The 21,441-nt window shown below is 45.4% G+C and overlaps 2 protein-coding genes across 3 annotated transcripts in view; one reads left to right on the top strand and one right to left on the bottom strand.

The window, feature by feature from the left end:
- aars2 (alanyl-tRNA synthetase 2, mitochondrial (putative)) overlaps positions 1–4,845 on the bottom strand; it is a 57,956-nt gene extending 53,111 nt beyond the window's left edge. Inside the window, exon 1 of the mRNA XM_072550496.1 lies at positions 4,582–4,845. Coding sequence (XP_072406597.1) covers positions 4,582–4,830 — 249 coding nt within the window. The 5' untranslated portion in view covers positions 4,831–4,845. The remainder of the gene's footprint in view (positions 1–4,581) is intronic.
- Positions 4,846–10,015: 5,170 nt separating this feature from the next.
- cnih4 (cornichon family member 4) lies at positions 10,016–21,306 on the top strand. 2 transcript variants are annotated; one of them, XM_072550484.1, is made up of 5 exons: positions 10,016–10,140; positions 11,799–11,867; positions 18,303–18,415; positions 20,601–20,741; positions 21,090–21,306. In XM_072550484.1, the coding sequence occupies exons 1-5, from the start codon at positions 10,072–10,074 to the stop codon at positions 21,115–21,117; spliced, it is 420 nt and encodes a 139-aa protein (XP_072406585.1). In that variant the 5' UTR covers positions 10,016–10,071; the 3' UTR covers positions 21,118–21,306. The 2 variants fall into 2 exon arrangements, with proteins under 2 accessions (XP_072406585.1, XP_072406589.1); XM_072550488.1 differs by lacking the exon at positions 10,016–10,140 and adding an exon at positions 12,966–13,057.
- The last annotated feature ends 135 nt before the right edge of the window (positions 21,307–21,441 follow it).

The following is a 21,441-nucleotide window of genomic DNA, read 5'->3' as shown; positions in this document are numbered from 1 at the left end:
AATTAACAAGCAGTGAATTTCACAACTAATCTTGGAGGAACCTGTTTGGGCAAAGTTCACAACACAGAATCAGATAAGTTAATCGTTGTTTTAAGTGTGTCCAATAGAAAGGATACAGTAGTGAGTAGAGTAGGTTCTTTCTTGATTATATGTTTTTAAGAGATATGTCTCTTGATTAAACTTAAAATATAAACCATAACTATTAATTTAACCTAGGGCAATGTTTTGTAGAGGAATAAGACGGTGTTATTTTCTGGGTCTGTAGATTATGAAAGAGCAAAAATGGCCTTTGCAGTGATATGTACTTCTCGTCAGATGTGGGAGTTTAAAGAGAGTTTAAAGGTTACTGCGGATTATATCTGCCATAAATGCTGTTGGATGCGAATCTTATCAGATCGAGTGGATCGGTTGGAGAGACCAATAGAAGCGATGAGGAATTTGCAACAGCAACAGTATGTGATGGATGGCAGTTACAGGAAAGGGGGGGGGGGGGGGGGGGAAGTCTCAGATACAATCACATAGATGGGTTAACTTCAGGAAGGGTGAGAGAGGTCAGCACCAAGGGCAGGAATCTTTTGTGGATATACCCATTTCAAACAGGTATGCTGCTTTGGAAAATATAGGGGGTGATAGATTCTCAGGGGAATGTACGAACAGCCAAGTTTCTGGTATTGAGACTGGCTCTAATGCAACAAGGGGTACGTCGGCTTCCAAGAGATCAAGTGTATTTGGGGATTCTCTAGTCTGAGGTACAGACAGACGTTTCTGTGGCCAGCAGCAAAAAAAGCAAATGGTGTGTTTCTTCCCTGGTGCCAGGATCAAGGATGTCTCAGAGAGGGTGCAGAATGTTCTCACTGGAGAGAGAGGCCAGCAAGAGGTCATTGTCCACATTGGAGCCAACGATATAGGAAGGGAAAAGATTGAGATTATGAAGGGAGATTACAGAGAGTTTGGCAGAAATGTAAAAAGGAGGGCCTCAAGGATGGCCTCAAGGATAGTAATATCTGGATTACTTCCAGTGCTACGAGCTAGTGAGGGCAGGAATAGGAGGCTAGAGCAGATGAATGCATGGCTGAGGAGCTGGTGTATGGAGAAGGATTCACATTTTTGGATCACTGGAATCTCTTTTGGGGTAGAAGTGACCTGTACAAGAAGGACGGATTGCACCTAAATTGGAAGGGAACTAATATACTGGCAGGGAAATTTGCTAGAACTGCTTGAGAGGATTTAAACTTGTAAAGTGAGGAAAGAGATCAATCGGAGACTGGTACAGTTGAGAACAGAAGTGAGTCAAACAGTCAGGGAGAAGGTAGGACTAATAAACTGCATTTATTTCAATGCAGAGGGCCTAACAGGGAAGGCAGATGAACTCAGGCATGGTTAGGAACATTGGACTGGGATATCATAGCAATTACAGAAACATGGCTCAGGGATGGGCAGGACAGGCAGCTTAATATTCCAGGATACAAATGCTACAGGAAGGACAGAAAGGGAGGCAAGAGAGGGGGAGTGACATTTTTGATAAGGGATAGCATTACAGCGGTGCTGAGCGAGGATATACCCGGATATACATGCAGGGAAGTTATTTGGATGGAACTGAGAAATAAGAAAGGAATAATCACCTTATTGGGATTGTATTATAGACCCCCCCAGTAGTCAGAGGGAAATTGAGATACAAACTTGTAAGGCGATCTCAGCTATCTGTAAGAATAATAGGGTGGTTATGGTCGGGGATTTTAACTTTCCAAACATAGACTGGGACTTGCCATAGTGTCAAAGGTTTCGATGGAGAGGAATTTGTTAAGTGTGTACAAGGCAATTTTCTGATTCAGTATGTGGATGTACCTACTAGAGAAGGTGCAAAACTTGACCTACTTCTTGGGAAATAAGGCAGGGCAGGTGACTGAGGTGTCAGTGGGGCAAGCACTTTGGGGCCAGCGACCATAATTCTATTAGTTTTAAAATAGTCATGGAAAAGGATAAACTAGATCTAAAAGTTGAAGTTCTAAATTGGAGGAAGGCCAATTTTGACGGTACTAGGCAAGAAATTTCGAAAGCTGATTGGAGGCAGATGTTCGCAGGTGAAGAGGTAGCCGGAAATATGGGATGCCTTCACAAATGAGATAACAAGAATCCAGAGAAGTATATTCCTGTCAGGGTGAAAGGAAAGGCTAGTATGTACAGGGAATGCTGGATGACTAAAGAAATTGAGGTTTGGTTAAGAAAAAGAAGGAAGCATATGTCAGGTATAGACAGGATAGATCGAGTGAATCCTTAGAAGAGTATAAAGAAAGTAGGAGTATACTGAAGAGGGAAATCAGGAGGGCAAAAAAGAGGCATGAGATAGCTTTGGCAAATAGAAATAAGGAGAATCCAAAGGGTTTTTACAAATACATTAAGGACAAAAGGGTAACTAGGGAGAGAATAGGGCCCCTCAAAGATCAGCAAGGCAGCTTTTGTGTGGAGCCACAGAAAATGGGGGAGATACTAAATGAATATTTTGCATCAGTATTTACTGTGGAAAAAGATATGTAAGATATAGACTGTAGGGAAATTGATGGTAACATCTTACAAAATGTCCAGATTACAGAGGAGGAAGTGCTGGATGTCTTGAAACGGGTAAAGGTGGATAAATCCCCAGGACCTGATCAGGTGTACCCGAGAACTCTGGGAAACTAGATAAGTGATTGCTGGGCATCTTGCTGAGATATTTGTATCATCGATAGTCACAGGTGAGGTGCCAGAAGACTGGAGGTTGGCAAACATGATGCCACTGTTTAAGAAGGGTGGTAAGGACAAGCCAGGGAACTATAGACTGTTGAGCCTGACCTCGGTGGTGGGCAAGTTGTTGGAGGGAATCCTGAGGGACAGGATGTACGTGCATTTGGAAAGGCAAGGACTGATTAGGGATAGTCAACATGGCTTTGTGCATGGAAATCATGTCTCACAAACTTGGAGTTTTTTAAAGAAGTAACAAAGAGATATGGGCAGAGCAGTAGATGTGATCTCTCTGGACTTCAGTAATGCGTTTGACAAGGTTCCCCATGGGACACTGAGAAGCAAGGTTAGATCTCACAGAAAACAGGGAGAACTAGCCATTTGGATACAGAACTGACTCAAAGGTCGAAGACAGAGGGTGGTGGTGGAGGGTTGTTTTTCAGACTGGAGGCCTGCGACAAGTGGAGTGTTACAAGGATCGGTGCTGGTCTGTTACTTTTCATCATTTATGTAAATGATTTGGATGTGAGCATATGAGGTACAGTTCGTAAGTTTGCAGATGACACCAAAATTGGAGGTGTAGTAGACAGCAAAGAGGGTTACTTCAGATTACAACAGGATCTTGACCAGATGGGCCAATGGCAGAGAAGTGGCAGATGGAGCTTAATTCAGATAAATGCGAGGTGCTGCATTTTGGGAAAGCAAATCTTAGCAGGACTTATACACTTAATGGTAAGGTCCTAGGGAGTGTTGCTGAACAAAGAGATCTTGCAGTGCAGGTTCATAGCTCCTTGAAAGTGGAGTCACAGGTAGATAGGATAGTGAAGAAGGCGTTTGGTATGCTTTCCTTTATTGGTCAGAGTGTTGAGTACAGGAGTTGGGAGGTGATGTTGCGGCCGTACAGGACATTGGTTGGGCCACTGTTGGAATATTGCGCGCAATTTTGGTCTCCTTCCTATTGGAAAGATGTTGTGAAACTTGAAAAGGTTCAGAAAAGATTTACAAGGATGTTGCCTGGGTTGGAGAATCTGAGCTACAGGGAGAGGCTGAACAGGCTGGGGCTGTTTTCCCTGGAGCGGAGGCTGAGGGGTGACCTTATAGAGGTTTAAAAAATTATGAGGGGCATGGATAGGATAAATAGACAAGGTCTTTCCCCTGGGGTCAGGGAGTCCATAACTAGAGGGCATAGGTTTAGGGTGAGAGGGGAAAGATATAAAAGAGACCTAAGGGGCAACTTTTTCACACAGAGGGTGGTACGTGTATGGAATGAGCTGCCAGAGGAGGTGGTGGAGGCTGGTACAATTGCAACATTTAAGAGGCATTTGGATGGGTATATGAATAGGAAGGGTTTGGAGGGATATGGGCCGGGTGCTGGCAGGTGGGACTAGATTGGGTTGGGATATCTGGTCGGCATGGACGGGTTGGACCGAAGGGTCTGTTTCCATGCTGTAACATCTCTGTGACTCTAAGAAGTCGCAAATGAAATACGAAATAAGATTATTCCCTTTCACATGAAGAATAATTTTCAAAACAGGGAAAGGCTTCAGAAATCCGAAACACATTGGGACTGAGGTATCCTAGTTCAGAATTCTTTTCAGGTTAATATGCAAGTTCAGTCAGCAGTTGGAAAGGCAATGCAAATGTTAGCATTTATTTTAAGAGGAGAAAATGACCAAGTGGCCTAATTCTGCTCCTATACCTTACCGTCTTTCCCTACACCTTGTTCCCCACAACCTCGCTGTTACACCCACCCTGAGCCTGAGCCTGAGCCTGAGCCTGCTCTCCCCCCCACCCCACCCCACCCCACCCCCGCGTCTGCCCATTTCCCCCCTGACCCTCCTCCCTCTCCCTCCCGCCGCCCACCTGGTTCATGCCGGCGTTGACCAGCAGGAGACTGGGGTCGCCCCTGGGGATGACCGGGGCCGAGCGGACCTCCCGGTGCCGCTGTTTGTCTCGGAAGTAGCGGAGGAAGGTCTGGCGGACGTGTCGGGCGCTCTGCCCGCACCCCCGGGTCCGGGCCTGGGCTTGGGCCCGGGTCTGGTCTCCGCCCGCGGCGGCCCAACGGCAGATCGCGCGCCTCCGCAGCGCGGAAACCAGGCGCACCGCCGCCATCTTTGATCGTGGCAACCCGCCCCGAAACAAGGAGTGCACGGAGTGACAAGGGCGGCCATCTTCCTCAAAAAACTCAGTCTCCATCGCCGGTCCTCCAGGACTAGCGCCGCTCGCCGAGGATGCGTGGTACAACTACTCCGAGAGTCAACCCCATGTTACCCAAACAGTCAAGTTTGTGCCTATGTGGTTGCATTCGAGTTCTGATTTCACCATGTACCAACACAATAAATATTTAAAACTGCATCATTTCCGTGAATAAGATACAGCAACTCTGCAAAAAAAATTACAGATCACAGACCGTGAATAAAATACAGCAAATCTGAAAAAAAATCACAGAATGCCTCAGGGGGTGTGGTAGTAACTTGTGAAGAGAAAACAAAGTGAACATTTCGAGTCTGGGATGACTCTACCTTCGAATCAGACTCAAAACATTCTCTGTTTTCTCTCCACAGATGCTGCCAGAGTTGTTGAGTTTATCCAGCATTACTTGTGTTTTTTAATGATGCTGACTGACTCTTAATTTTCTCTTGGTTTGCCATTTCTTTCCCCACCAATGTTGAACTAATTGCTCTGTATTTGTTAGGCTTATCATAACACCATTTTATTTTGATGAGGATATAAAATTATAATAGCCCTGTACCGCCCAGAGCCACAAAAGTTACAGAAATTATATCTGCAATGTGTCTCCTTGCTTCCCTCAGTCTAGTGGTAAAACCTAGTAACTTAGTAATGTTCATGTACATTTCGCCTTCTCAATAGCTCCATTTTAACAATATTAGCTCATCCCCTCACTGTTCAAGCCTGTCAACTCCTTCCCCCATCATGATTTTTTTTTATTTCAAAAATATACTTTATTCATAAATGATTTGATGGTCTGTACATTGGATCATGCCATACATATGTCCATATTTACAAACACAGATTCGACTTTATTCTTGTCCTTTACAATCCTGTGCATTTTTTTCAATCTTGTATATATACATATATTTGGCTGAGGCATCAGCAGAGCCCAAAAAAACATCTGTATGGGCCCCCTGTTCTTCTTTCGGCAGGCCGATCTTACACAGTGGTCTTTCCCCACAGTCAAGAGAATATTCATTCTTCACACATGTTCTCTGCCTCTAATCGCTCCATGTCTCCTCTTACTATATATGACTTACGGTTTTTGGATTTCCTTTTATGTTGGCTTGCATTCTTTTCACATACATTTTCTTTGCAGCTCTTTTGTCCCACTCCCACCTCAAACATTTTATTCTCAGCCAAGTTTCAACTTTGATTATCAAATTGTCACACACTCCTTTTGTTTTGCTTTATGTGACTCTTCATTCAGAGATCTCTGGACTTGTCCATCCAGAACACTATGTATGAGCAAATTACTGCAGATAGTGGAATCTGAACTGAAAACAAAAAATGCTGAAGATCACAGTGGGTCAGGTAGCATCCATGGTGACAGAGCATTCTAACATTTCTAGATGGCTCTTCTTCAGAGCTAAAGTGAATGGGGTGGGGATGACATTTATACAACAGTGGGAGGGACAGGGTTGGAGTGCTGGGAGTGAAAGGATGTTGAGAGTTCAGAGTAAATTTTCAGTTCAGATTCCAGCATCTGCCAAGACTCTTTGAAGAATTCCCACCCTGAAGAGGTTTTGCTCTTCCTGCTGACAGGAGTTCCCAGTGAGGTCAAAACAATGACTGCAGATGCTGGAAACCAGATTCTGGATTAGTGGTGCTGGAAGAGCACAGCAGTTCAGGCAGCATCCAAGTGTCTCATTCACCATACATATCATCATTACTTTCCATTTCACTGCTGGTGCTCAACAAGGTATTTGCCAAAACTCACTTTCATAAAGATATTTCCTTTCACGGTGACTGCCAATAACTCAGATTTACCCCACATGGAATTCACATTCTCTGTCACCCTTACTCTGTTCCCCCCCCACCCCAGTGGGACTGTCTGTTCTTTCCAGTCTGACAGTTAGACACATCATTGGTCTGCCATTCTTACATTCTGGTCACTTAATCTGAACTATCAACATCTTTTCTCCTCCAGCACGCCAATCCCTCCTGACCACTATTGTGTAAATGCCTCCCCCCCCATTGTTAGCTCTGATTAAGTCATCTAGACTTGAAATATTAACTTGTTCTCTCTCTCCACGAATGCTGCCTGACCTGCTGTGATCTCCAGCATTTTCTGTTTTTTGTCCAGAACATTCTTCATCGTGAAACTGAACCAAGCTACCTCCTCTTTCTAAGCAGCTCATTTTTCCAATCCTGCTTTGCCTGTCCCCTTCAGTCCATGTGATTCAATTCACATACCATGGTGAGAATGCACTGGGATTTAGTTTTCAAAACAGCACAATCTGGATTTTTTTCCGACCAGAAAAGTTTGGGAATCACTTGAAATAATGGAGAACGTGAAAACTAACTGAGGTACCAGAAAGTTTGACCTTGATCATGTTCTGAGTTAATCATTCTGTTGGAATCCCAATAATTGCTTGTTTTTGGTTACCATGATGTGGAGGTGCCAATGTTGTACAAAGTCAGAAATAATATGACACCAGGTTATAGTACAACACGTTTATTTAAAAGCACAAGATTTTGGAGTGCTGCTTCTTTGTCACCTAGAGTCATAGAGATGTACTGCATGATCCAACCAGTCCTTGTCAACTAGATATCATAAATTAATCGAGTCCCATTTGCTAGCCTTTGGCCACATCCCTCTAAACCTTTTCCATTCAGATACCCATTCAGATGCCTGTCAAATGTTGTTATTGTACCAGACTCCACCACTTCCTCTGGCAGCTTGTTCCATACAGACACCACCCTATGTGTGAAAAAGTTGCCCTTTAGGACAACTTAAATCTTTCTCCTCTCACCTTAAACCTACACCCTCTAGTTCTGGACTGTCCCATCCCAGGGAAAAGACCTTGTCTATTTACACTTTCCATGTCCATCATGATTTTATAACTATCTAAAAGGCCACCCTCAGCCTCCGATGCTCCAGGGAAAACAGCCAGGCCTATTCAGCCTCTCCCTACAGCTCAAACCTTCCAATCCTGGCAACAACCTTGTAAATCTTTTCTGATTCGATCAAGTTTCATAACATCCTTCCTTTAGCAGGGAGACCAGAATTGAAGTTCCAAAAGTGGCCTAAACAATGCCCTGTCGGCTGCAACATGACCTCCCAACTCAATGCTCCCCTTCCCATGTGGTCGACAATGCCCTCCAACACATTTCCTTCACTTTCCACACATCTGCCCTTGAACCCCACCACTCCCAATGCAAAAAGGCCAGAATCCCCTGGTCCTTACCTTCCATCCCACTGACCTCCGTATACATCCTCCGCCACGTCTGCCACCTATAAACAGACCCCACCACCAGAGATATATTTCCCTCCCCAACCCTAACAGCGTTCCGGAGAGACCAGTCACTCCACGACTCCCTCATCAGATTCACGCTAACACACACACACATACACACACACCCAACCAGCCCACATCCCACTCCTGGCATTTTCCCCTGCCACCGCAGTAAGTGCAAAACCTGCGCCCAGACCTCCCCCTTCACCTCCATCCAAGGCCTCAAAGAATCCTTCCACATCTGACAGAAATTTACCTGTATCTCCACCAATGTCATCTACTGTATCCATTGCACCAGATGTGGTCTTCTCTACATTGGGGAGACAGGACGCCAACTTTTGGATCGTTTCAGAAACATCTCTCGGAAACCTACCCCAACGCCCCATGGCTGAACACTTCAACTCCCCCCTCCAACCCTATCAAGCTCATGCAGGTCCTGGGTCTCCCCCATTGCCACCCAACTCCCCAACTCCTTGCCACCTGATGCCTGGTGGAAGAAGGCCTCATATTCTGCTTTGGGACCCTGGAACCACACAGGATCAATGTGGATTTCACACATTTCCTCATTTTCCCTCTCCCCATATTATCCCAGTCCCAAGCCTCCAACTCAGCAACACCCTCTTGACCTGCCCATCACCTTTCCCACTTATCCGCTCCACCCTCCTCTGACCAATCACCTTCTCCCCCACCTTCATCTACCTATCGCATCCTCAGCTACCTTCCCCCCCCCCAACCACACCCCCTCCCTATTATCTCTCAGACCCCAGCCCACAAGTCTCATTCTTGACGAGGGGCCTATGCCTGAAATGTCGATTCTCCTGCTACTCGGATGCTGCCTGACCTGTTGTGCTTTTCCAGCACCACAATCTTGACACCTTCTTCACTATCCTATCTACTGTGACTAGATGACATACGAACCTGCACTCCAAGGTCTCTTTGTTCAGCAACACTCCCCAGGACCTTACCATTAAGTGTATAAATCCTGCCCTGATTTGCCTTTCCAAAATGCAGCACCTCATGTTTATCTAAATTAAACTCCATCTACCACTCCTCAGCCCATTGGCTCATCTGATCAAGATGCTGTTGTACTGAGGAAACCTTCCTCGCTGTCCACTACACCTCCAATTTTCGTGTCAGCTAAGCTTGCTAACCAGCCTAACATGAGGAACCCTGTCAAATGCCTTACTGAAGTCCATGTAAACCACATCCACAGCCCTGTCCTCATCAATCCTCCTTGTTACTTCTTCAAAAATGCAATCAAGTTAGTGAGACATGATTTCCTACGTAGAAATCTGTGTTGACTATCTCTAATCAGTCCTTGCCTTTCCAAATACATATAAATCCTGTTCCTCAGCTTGCCTATCATCTGATGAAACAGCAGTGTTCTGAAAGCTTGTGATTTAAAATAGACCTGTTGGCCTATAACCTGGTGTCGTGTGACTTCTGACTTTGTTTTTGGTAAAACTATCTCTCCTAGATGATCCCACTTAACAGTCAGAGAATGGTTTTATTGATTGGGTCAAATAGCCAGTTTTGCAATGTAATAATCCCACAACAGATTGGATTTAAAATAACAACAGAAAATGCTGGGAATATTTTGCAGCATTTGTGAAGAGATAAATTAACTTGCTGACGTTTCAGCTCGAGGACTTTTCATCAGAGCAGACAGACTATATAAAATACACCACTCAGATAATCCAGCTGTTAGGTGCCCTGGAACCTTGCTTGTGCAACTCTGGGTGGCTTATTGTTGCTGCACAGCGAGCGGGGCGGAAGTGATTCGGGGGAAGTGAGGGGCGAAGCACCTGCGGTGTCACAGACATTACCGTCTGCTTGGGTGTCACACGGTTCTCGCTCCCCCGAACTACAAGCGGAAGTGAAGATGGAGGCGTTGGTTTTCATCCTGTCGCTGGTTGATTGCTGTGCACTAATTTTTATGGCGGTTTATTTTGTATCCTTGTAGAGTGGACGGAAAGAGGGAAACACTGGGAGAGGTTTTTTAAATGGAACGCGGCCAGAAAATAAAGAAGGAAGAAGAGGGAAGGGAAAGCTGGGGAAACCAGGGGAATTGGGGGAGAGAGAGGGAGGGAGGGGTGCAGAGAGAGAGGGAGAGAGGGAGGGGTGCAGAGAGAGAGGGAGGGAGGGAGGGAGGGGTGCAGAGAGAGAGGGAGGGAGGGAGGGGTGCAGAGAGAGAGGGAGGGAGGGGTGCAGAGAGAGAGGGAGGGAGGGGTGCAGAGAGAGAGGGAGGGAGGGAGGGAGGGGTGCAGAGAGAGAGGGAGGGAGGGAGGGAGGGGTGCAGAGAGAGAGGGAGGGAGGGAGGGAGGGGTGCAGAGAGAGAGGGAGGGAGGGGTGCAGAGAGAGAGGGAGAGAGGGAGAGAGGGAGGGGTGCAGAGAGAGAGGGAGGGAGGGAGGGAGGGAGGGGTGCAGAGAGAGAGAGAGGGAGGGAGGGGTGCAGAGAGAGAGGGAGGGAGGGAGGGAGGGGTGCAGAGAGAGAGAGAGGGAGGGAGGGGTGCAGAGAGAGAGGGAGGGAGGGGTGCAGAGAGAGAGGGAGAGAGGGAGAGAGGGAGGGGTGCAGAGAGAGAGGGAGAGAGGGAGGGGTGCAGAGAGAGAGGGAGGGGTGCAGAGAGAGAGGGGTGTAGAGAGGGAGAGAGAGAGAGAGGGAGAGAGGGAGGGGTGGAGAGAGAGAGAGAGAGAGAGAGGGGTGCAGAGAGAGAGGGGTGTAGAGAGAGAGAGAGGGGTGCAGAGAGAGAGGGGTGTAGAGAGAGAGAGAGGGAGAAAGAGAGAGAGGGGGGTGTAGAGAGAGAGAGAGAGAGAGAGGGGTGCAGGGAGAGAGGGAGGGGTGCAGAGAGAGAGTGTGGTGACGGGTGGTGGGGGGGAGGAGAGAGCAAAAAGGCTGGGGGTACTGGGGTGGGGAGAGGAGGGGGTACCTGAGGGAGAGGGAGAGGAGGCGTGGGGGGGGAACCTCAGGGTGGAGAGAGCAGAGGGTAGGGGGGAACCTGGGGTTGAGGAGAGCGGAAAGTTGGGGTGGGGAGAACGGAGAGCATGAGGGGAGGAGGAAAAGAGTTGAGGAGGGGTGAGTGAACGGGGAGGAAGAAAACAAGGGGTGACTGGAGGGAGGATGAAGAGTGTGGAGGTGGAGTGGCGGGGGGGGGGGGTGCTGGAGGATGAAGAGTGGAGGGGGTAGGGGTGGTGAGCAAGGGATGGAGGAGAAGCGCATGTACATCTATGGAGGACCCAGACTGAAAAAATTAGATTCAGGTTGAGAAATGGAGAGAGTAGTTGGAAAAGGAAAGTAGTTGGAAAAGGAAAGTGAAAATGAGAGATACGGTCACTGGAAATGAATAAAACAGAGGGAATAGGAGAAAGTGACTAGGCTGAAAAACAGTGTGTCAGATTGAGAGGTAAAGTTGAAAAGATGGGGACGAAGAATAACAAAGTTTAAGAGCAAAAGGAATTATCACTGGGTGTAAATGATGGGAAAGCGGACAGGGAGAGGCTGTGAAAACATGGTAAGAATACAAACAGGTTGGAGAAGGAGAGAGGCTGAGAAAGACTGTGAGGAAGAGAAAGATCCAGAGGCAGTGAATAACTTCCTTGACCTGTGTGTAGATTATAACCCTGTCGGATTTAGAATGTGATTATATAAATGCCCGAGCATGCTGTTCTAAACTGAACAAGGTAATTGCCCAGAGTACAATATGTGTTGTGGGAGGGGTAGAAAGGGTCTGATTGGGAGCTTCCTTCTGGCACCTATCTGTAAGAATAATAGGGTAGTTATGGTAGGGGATTTTAACTTTCCAAACATCGATTGGGACTGCTATAGTGTTAAAGGTTTAGATGGAGAGGAATTTAAGTGTGTACAAGACAATTTTCTGATTCAGTATATGGATGTGCCTACTAGAGAATTTGCAAAACTTGACCTACTCTTGGGAAATAAGGCAGGGCAGGTGACTGAGGTGTCAATGGGGGAGCACTTTGGGGCCAGCGACCATAATTCTATTAGTTTTAAAATCGTGATGGAAAAGGATAGACCAGATCTAAAAGTTGAAGTTCTAAATTGGAGAAAGGCCAGATTGACGGTATTAGGCAAGAACTTTCGAAAGCTGATTGGAGGTAGATGTTCGCAGGTAAAGGGACGGCTGGAAAATGGGAAGCCTTCAGAAATGAGATAACAAGAATCCATAGAAAGTATATTCCTGTCAGGGTGAAAGGGAAGGCTGGTAGGTAAAGGGAATGCTGGATGACTAAAGAAATTGAGGGTTTGGTTAAGAAAAAGAAGGAAGCAGATGTCAGGTATAGACAGGATAGATCGAGTGAATCCTTAGAAGAGTATAAAGAAAGGAGGAGTATACTTAAGAGGGAAATCAGGAGGGCAAAAAAGGGGCATGAGATAGCTTTGGCAAATAGAATTAAGGAGAATCCAAAGGGTTTTTACAAATATATTAAGGACAAAAGGGTAACTGGGGACAGAATAGGGCCCCTCAAAAATGAGCAAGACAGCCTTTGTGTGGAGCCACAGAAAATGGGGGAGATACTAAATGAATATTTTGCTTCAGTATTTCCTGAGGAAAAGGATATGTAAGATATAGACTGTAGGGAAATAAATGGTGACATCTTGCAAAAGGTCCATATTACAGAGGAGGAAGTGCTGGATGTCTTGAAATGCATAAAGGTGGATAAATCCCCAGGACCTAATCAGGTGTACCCAAGAACTCTGTGGGAAGCTAGAGAAGTGACTGCTGGGCCTCTTGCTGAGATATTTTGTATCTTCGATAGTCACAGGTGAGGTGCCGGAAGACTGGAGGTTGGCAAACATGGTGCCACTGTTTAAGAAGGGCGGTAAAGACAAGCCAGGGAACTATAGACCGGTGAGTCTGACCTCGGTGGTGGGTAAGTTGTTGGAGGGAATCCTGAGGGAGAGGATGTACATGTATTTGGAAAGGCAAGGACTGATTTGGCATAGTCAACATGGCTTTGTGCGTGGGAAATCATGTCTCACAAACTTGATGGAGTTTTTTTTGAAGAAGTAACAAAGAAGATTGATTATATGGACTTCAATAAGGCGTTCGACAAGGTTGCCCATGAGAGACTGATTCGCAAGGTTAGATCTCATGGAATACAGGGAGAACTAGCCATTTGGATACAGAACTGGCTCAAAGGTAGAAGACAGAGGGTGGTGGTGGAGGGTTGTTTTTCAGTCTGGAGACCAGTGGAGTGCCACAAGGATCGGTGCTGGGCCCTCTATTTTTTGTTATTTATATAAATGATTTGGATGCGTGCATAAGAGGTACAGTTAGTAAGTTTGCAGATGAGACCAAAATTGGAGGTGTAGTGGACAGCGAAGAGGGTTACCTCAGATTACAACAGGATCTGGACCAGATGGACCAATGGGCTGAGAAGTGGCAGATGGAGTTTAATTCAGATAAATGAGAGGTGCTGCATTTTGGGAAAGCAAATCTTAGCAGGACCTATACACTTAATGGTAAGGTCCGAGGGAGTGTTGTTGAACAAAGAGACCTTGGAGTGCAGGTTCATAGCTCCTTGAAAGTGGAGTCGCAGGTAGATAGGATAGTGAAGAAGGCGTTTGGTATGCTTTCCTTTACTGGTCAGAGTATTGAGTACAGGAGTTGGGAGGCCATGTTGCGGCTGTACAGGACATTGGTTGGGCCACTGTTGGAATATTGAGTGCAATTCTGGTCTCCTTCCTATCGGAAAGATGTTGTGAAACTTGAAAGGGTTCAGAAAAGATTTACAAGGATGTTGCCAGGGTTGGAGAATCTGAGCTACAGGGAGAGGCTGAACATGCTGGGGCTGTTTTCCTTGGAGCGTCAGAGGCTGAGGGGTGACCTTTTATAGCGGTTTACAAAATTATGAGGGGCATGGATAGGATAAATAGACAAGGTCTTTTCCCTGGGGTTGGGGAGTCCAGAGCTAGAGGGCATAGGTTTAGGGTGAGAGGGGAAAGATACAAAAGAGACCTAAGGGACAACGTTTTCACGCAGAGGGTGGTACGTGTATGGAATGAGCTGCCAGAGGATGTGGTGGCTGGTACAGTTGCAACATTTAACAGGCATTTGGATGTGTATATGAATAGGAAGGGTTTGGAGGGATATGGGCCGGGTGCTGGCAGGTGGGACTAGATTGGGTGGGGATATGTGGTCGGCATGGACGGGTTGGACCGAAGGGTCTGTTTCCGTGCTGTACATCTCTATTACTCTATGCTGTGAAATGAGGAGACCATCGGAAACAGGGTGTGTACAGTGTTCTGGCAGGTGTGTGTCTGTGTAGCCTCCCTTTCTCACATGGAGACTGTCGTTCATGCATTGATGGGACAAGCCTATCATTGGTTGCCTTTGAACTGAGTGGCTCCTTTGGCCATTTTGGAAGATAGTTAAGAGTCAACCACTTTGTTGTGGGTCTGGAGTCACATGTAGGCCAGACTCAGCACGGATGACAGATTTTGATCCCAAAAGGAAATTTCCAATAAATGATGATTTCACAATCATAATCACCATCACTGAGACTAGCTTTTAATTCCAGATCATGTATTGAGTTTAAATTCCCACAGTTGCCTTAGAGGAATTTGACCCCATGCACCCAAACAGTTAGTCTGGGCCCCTAGATTGCTTGTCCAATGACATCACCACCACCCCACTGGATCAAGATTCTGTTAGTGTATCAGAATATTCAGTTTTGGTAGAGATTCGCTTCTGGGAAGTGAAATTGCATTCATTCTCTGCTCAGAAAGGCAGTGCCACTCAACCACAGAGCCTGCAATTTCCTAGCAAAACCCTGTCATCCCTCTCGGAAGCTGAGACAGATGGGAGGGAGGAGTGAATGAGGGGAGCAGACACTTGACGATTTACCTCTCCTCTTCCCATTCGTCCCAGGCCCTGGTTCCCACTCTAATTACTTTGAGTGTCAGAAGTCACAGGACACCAGATTATAGTCCAACAGGTTTATTTGAAATCACAAGCTTTAGGAGCACTGCTCCTTCGTCAGGTGAGGTGAAGAGAAGGACACAAACACAGAATTTATAGGCAGAGAGATCGGTACAACGGTGTAAGTGGAGTGTTGACAGGTCACATAACATGTCTGTGCAGGTGATCAAAAGTGTCAGATGGTGTGAGTAAAGTGTCACCAACTGAACAGCAGGTGACGGGATTTAAGCAAGATTCCTTTGCACAGGACCTTCAATCAACATTGTCCACGAGATACATTAACAACATTTTTTTTATCCTTTGGACTCCTGGTGTAGAATCACTGAAGTGACTACACAACGATATCAAGTTTCGTCCAGCCATCAGACTTCTCTTCAGAATCAGTCTCATTCTTGAACACACGCATCCCCGTCAAGGATGGACACCTCAGAACCTCACTCTACAGCAAGCCCATGGGTAACCTCATTATGCTGCACTTCTCGAGCTTCCGCCCTAAACATATTAAAGAAGCCATCTCCTACGGACAAGCCCTATGTATACACAGGATCTGCTCAGACAAGAAGGAATGCAAAGGATACCCAAAGATGCTGAACGACGGCCTCAAGAATGGAATATCGATTGCCAGTTCCGATGTGCCACAGTGAAAAACTGCAACACCCTCCTCCGAACACACAGGACATGACTGAGATAACAAAGAAGAACAAAGAAAATTTACAGGCCAGGAACAGGCCCTTCGGCCCTCCAAATCTGAGCCGATCCAAATGTACTGTCTAAACCTGTCAGTCAATTCCTAAGCATCTGTATCCCTCTGCTCCCCACCTACTCGTGCCTTTATCCAGACGCATCTTAAATGAATCTACCGTGCCTGCCTCAACCACCTCTGCTGGCAACACGTTCCAAACATCCACCACCCTCTGTGTGTGAAGTACTTGCTGTGTGTATCCCCCTTAAACTTTCCACCTCTCCCCTTGAAAGCATGACCTCTCATTATTGAATTCTTGACCCTGGAAAAAGCTTGTCTCTATCCACCCTGTCTATACCCTTCATGATTTTGTAAACCTCAATCAGGTCCCCCCCCCCCCCCCCCCCCCAATCTCCTTTTTTTCTAATGAAAATAAACCTAACCTACTCAACCTTTCTTCATAGCTAGCACCTTCCATACCAGGCAACATCTTCGTAAACCTTCTCTGCACTCTCTCCAAAGCGTCCACATCCTTTTGGTAATGGGGCGATCAGAACTGTACACAATATTCTAAATGCAGCGAACCAATGTCTTGTACAATTTTAACATAACTTGCCAGCTCTTTTACTCAATACCCTGTCCAATGAAGGCAAGCATACCATATGCCTTTTTGATCACTCTATCCACCTGTGCAGCAACCTTCAGGGTACAATGGACCTGCACTCCCAGATCTCTCTGCTCATCAACTTTTCCCAAGGCTCTTCCATTCATTGTATAATTCGCTCTAGAATTAGACTTGCCAAAATGCATCACCTCACATTTGTCTGGATTGAAAGACATCTAGCACTTTTCTGCCCAACTCTCAATCTATCTATATCCTCCTGTATAATCTGACAGTCCCTTATGCTTTCTGCTACTCCACCAATCTTCGTGTCATCTGCAAACTTGCTGATCACACCAACAGTGCCCTCTTTCAGATCATTTCCGTTTATTACAAACAACAGTGGCCCCAACACTGACCCCTGTGGAACACCACTCGTCACCTTTCTCCATTTCGAGAAACTCTCTTCAACTACTATTAGTATGCTCTGTCGTCCAGTATTTCGCCAGAGGGGAGAGACTATACCATGATCTTTGCCTTCATCATATCATCATGACAAACATATCACCAAGATCATCCCCACACCTCTACTTCTCGCCTTCAAAAAACTGCCAAACTTTAAACAGGCCATTGTTTGCAGCAAACTGCCCAGCCTCAAGGGCAATATCGACCATAACACCATACAACTTTTGACATGACAATCACTGCAAAACATGTCAAAGCATTGACATGGATACCACCATTATACATGGAGACACTAACCATCACATACACAGTAGGTACTTGTGACTTGGCCAGCATTGTCTATCCCATACACTGCGGGCGTGGATGTGCCAATGTATGATACGTTGGCGAGACCAAGCAGATGCTATGACAATGGATGCTACGCAACAATTGCCGTACAGGATTGTTCCCTCCCAGTCAGGGAACACCACAGCAGTCAGGGACATTCATCCTTTGACCTTCAGGTAAGCGTCCTCCAAGACGGACTTAGAGATACATGGGAACGCAGAATCTGATAGCCAAGTTCCATACCCATGAAGACGGCCTCAACTGTAATCTTGGATTTATGTTGCACTATTCATAACCCCACCATAATGTCCTATATCTGTAAAATCTTCCTTACTGTCCTGTTGTGATGCCATCACCTTGATAACTTGTTATGATCTGAAAATGTGTTGCTGGAAAAGCGCAGCAGGTCAGGCAGCATCCAAGGAGCAGGAGAATCGACCTGAAGAAGGGCTCATGCCCGAAATGTCGATTCTCCTGCTCCTTGGATGCTGCCTGACCTGCTGCGCTTTTCCAGCAACACATTTTCAGCTCTGATCTCCAGCATCTGCAGTCCTCACTTTCTCCCAACTTGTTATGATCTCTCTACCTTAATTAGTTTGTGCTGTTTTGGATTACTTGTTACTTTGTTTAGACCCTCAGCATGCTACTCTTCTACCTATCATGCTATTCCAGCCATTTGGTTTGTCTCCAGCACCACCTCATTCTTATTTTTTTGTAATTATCTCTCTGCCTTAGTCAATTAATCAGATTATAGGTCATCCCTTCACTTTTTATTCAGTTGGTGACACTTTATTCACACCGTCTTGATCACCTGCAGTGACCTATTATTCTGCCTGTCGACTCTCCACTCTCACCATCTATATGATCCTTTGATCTCTCCATCTATAAATTATTTGCCTGTGTGCTTCTCTTCACTTCATCTGAAGGAGCAGCATTCCAAAAGCTTGTGATTTCAAATAAACCTGTTGGATTATAACCTGGCATTGTACAACCTCTGACCTTGTTCCGCCCCAGTCCAACACTGACACCTCCACGTCACAACTAGTTCGAAACAGTTGGTTTCTTGAGATCATTTTGAGTTGTAATTTTTCTTCCAGTGGATCCTGCCAGAACTGGTTGCTGTCGGACTTGTTACAGTGCTGATGTTTGTCTCCATGCATTGGTTCATATTTCTACTCAATCTGCCAATATCTGGCTGGAATCTTTACAGGTGGGTGAAGCTTACTCAGTCAATTACAGTTTAGTTTGCTGAGAGTTTTTGTGTAGTCTTGGGGTCACAAAGGAGGAGACAACTAAACATTTGGAAAAACAAAGCTCAGTTCACCAGTGTCAGCATGGTTTCATGAAGAGGAATTCATGCTTTACAAACTTGGTGGAATTACTTTGAGGATGTAACCAGCATCCGCTGGACGTGGTATATCTCGCCTTCCAGAAATCATTTGACATGGTGTCACATAAAAGACTGATCCAGAAGGTTAGATCTCCGGGGGTTAGGGATAAAGTATTGGCTTGGATAGACGATTGGCTGACTGACAGAAAGCAGAGTGTTGGGATAAATGGGTCCCTCTCTGGATAGCAAACTGTAACCAGTAGGGTGCCACAGGGTTCAGTTCTCAGACCTCAACTATTTGCAATCAGGATATAAATGATCTGCAAGCAGAGACAGAGTGTAACATAGCAAAGTTCACAGATGATATTAAAATAGGTGGGAACGCAAGCTGTGAGGAGGAGACAAAGAGTTTACAAATGGATATCGACAGACTAGGTGAATTTAACAGGGATAAGTGCAAAGTTGTCCATTTTGGATGGAAAAACAATGGCCTAATTATGATTTAAATGGGCAGCAGAATCAAAGTGTGTATGTGCTGAGAGATCTGTGTGTCCTTGTGCATGAATCACAAAGTGGGTGTGCGGGTGCAGCAGAAAGACAGACAAATGGAATCCTGGCATTTACTGCAAAAGGACTGGATTATACAAGTAAACTAATGTTGTTACAATTTATATAAGGCACCCGGTGAGACCACACCTGGACATCTGTGCCCAGTTTGGACTCCTTACTTGAGGAAGAATGTGATGGCACTGGAGGCAAATCAGAGGATGTTCACCAAATTAATACCAGGGATGAAATGGCTATCTCACAAGGAACAGTTGAATAACTGGGACTTGTACTCATTGGAGTTCAGGAGAATGGGGTGGTGGGGGGGTGCTGTTTGATTAAGGTATATAAAATGCTAAAGAGGATTGATAAGGTGGACATTGAACAGATGTTACCCCTTGGGGGACAGTCTAGAACAAAAGGTCATAGATATAAAATGAGAAGAGGTTGGTTCAAAACTGAGATGAAGAGAAACAATTTCTCTGAGGGTTGTGAATCTGTGGAGCCCACTGCCCCAGAGTGCAGTGGCAGCAGAATCAATCAACCGATTCAAGAAACAATTCAATATGTTTCTGATGAAAAGCAGGATAGGGGGAGCAGGAAGAAAGTGGAGTTGAAATCAGGATATGATTAACCATGATCATGTTAAACAGCAGAGTGGGCTCAAAGGCCTCAATTGCCCACTCTCGTTCCTAATTCCTATGTAAATACATGAAGTAAATTTGAAGACAACAATTCCTGAACACCCTGCAGGGAAGTCCAATACTAACTTGATGTCATCTTGTGGCTTTTTGGGCTTTGTTTGCATCCAAGGCTACACAGTAGGTTCAAGCCCCAATTCATAGATTTCAATCCATTATCTAGATTAGTGCAACATAGGGAGGGTGCAATCTCAGCAGGTCAGAATTGAGGCAGTATTAGAGGGTCAGCCCCAAGGGAGCGGCGCGCTGTCAAGGTTTGCACAGAGTCAATTTTAAGTGCAGAATGGTGCATTTTAAGGTGTGTTGGGAAATCTTTGCCTGTGGCTACAGATTCAAAGTTTGCAACATCTATAATGTGTATCAGAAGTCTGTATTAGGTAAAGGATTGTGTGTTTATTGAACTGCACGCTGAAGGATTCCTTCATCTTTGTGAAAACTCTGTGACCTACATATTGTTAGTAATAGCTTGTTTATCATTATGATCTTATTTCTGAATGTACCACCATAGTGAAGAAACCACTTCACTATGTCACTGGAGTATAAATGTGATGCCATTTTCTGAATCAGTATTTTGTGTATTTATGAGCTTTGTGTTTTTTAATAATACCATGTGTGCCCAAACATTGGGTCCACTCTACATCCAACCCTAACTAAAATGTTTGGTTTCTGGTTTTCTTGGTTTCCATGAGAAACCTGTTCTTGATAGACAGAGCCCAGCTTTAATGGCCCTGAAGAACAGCTTCAGTTGCAGTGATACAGCACTCTGTGGTTTCGGAAAGGAGTGTGGGTTATGACTGTTATTCCATACTACACCCTAGGTACCTAGCAGTCCCCTGTGGTAATGTGGGAGTCTTTGACCCAACTGAGATTCACAATCGTGGACAGCTGAAGACTCACATGAAGGAAGCGATGATTAAACTGGGATTCCATCTCCTCTGTTTTTTCATTTATCTATACAGGTATGTGTATTTCAGAGACCGTTATAACAGAATCGGATACCAAGGGGGAATAACTGAGTTACAAATCAATATTGAGTGGGAATAACTGAGCATGTTTTAAAACAGTCTGATACTGAGAGGGGAGTAACAGGGAGAGTTTTATTATGGTCTGATACTGGGGAGTGAATAATGGACAGCATTATATTAGTCTGATACTGAGGTGTGATAACAAAGTTTTATTAGTCTGATACTGAGAGTGGAGTGTGAGGAAGATTGTTCTAATGGAGAATGGGGTGATCTTCCACAGTTTGCTGCCCTGCTTGCTGAGATATGTGATAGCCTACAATCTGATACTGTTCTCCTTTACAGTATGATCCTGGCTTTGATAAATGACTGACATTGTTTCTGGACTCCTAAATGGCAGCAAGGTAAAAGTGCAGGCTCAAGACTGTCACTCCCATTCTGTTTGGTTCAGTTGGAAGTTCTCGAACAAGCAAAGGATGCATCATGCAGTTTATTTTTTGGACATGATTGAAATGTGTTTTGAGATTATTTTTTAAAACAATAAAGTTACTGTTTAAAAAGAGTCCTGATGTGTACTTCAGAAGCACTGAATTGTTACAGCAACATTAGGCTCATTGTGCCTCCACCAATTCTATTTCCAATTTCCTGCCCTTTCTCCATTTCTCTGCACACCATTTCTATACAAATAATCTTCTCA

Source organism: Chiloscyllium punctatum, chromosome 3 (genome assembly GCF_047496795.1).
Source record: "Chiloscyllium punctatum isolate Juve2018m chromosome 3, sChiPun1.3, whole genome shotgun sequence".
In the NCBI taxonomy this organism is placed as follows: Eukaryota; Metazoa; Chordata; class Chondrichthyes; order Orectolobiformes; family Hemiscylliidae; genus Chiloscyllium; species Chiloscyllium punctatum.
The sequence above is the reverse complement of the archived record's forward strand: the minus strand, read 5'-3'. Positions and strand labels throughout refer to the sequence as shown.

Bases quoted from the DNA above. Each gene is read 5' to 3' on its own strand.
- cnih4 (XM_072550484.1), top strand. From the start codon at position 10,072: ATGGAGGCGTTGGTTTTCATCCTGTCGCTGGTTGATTGCTGTGCACTA. The intron at 10,141-11,798 runs GTATCCTTGTAG...ACCTGTGTGTAG, and splicing joins TTTTTATGGCGGTTTATTTT to ATTATAACCCTGTCGGATTT. The intron at 18,416-20,600 runs GTGGGTGAAGCT...ACTACACCCTAG, and splicing joins TCTGGCTGGAATCTTTACAG to GTACCTAGCAGTCCCCTGTG.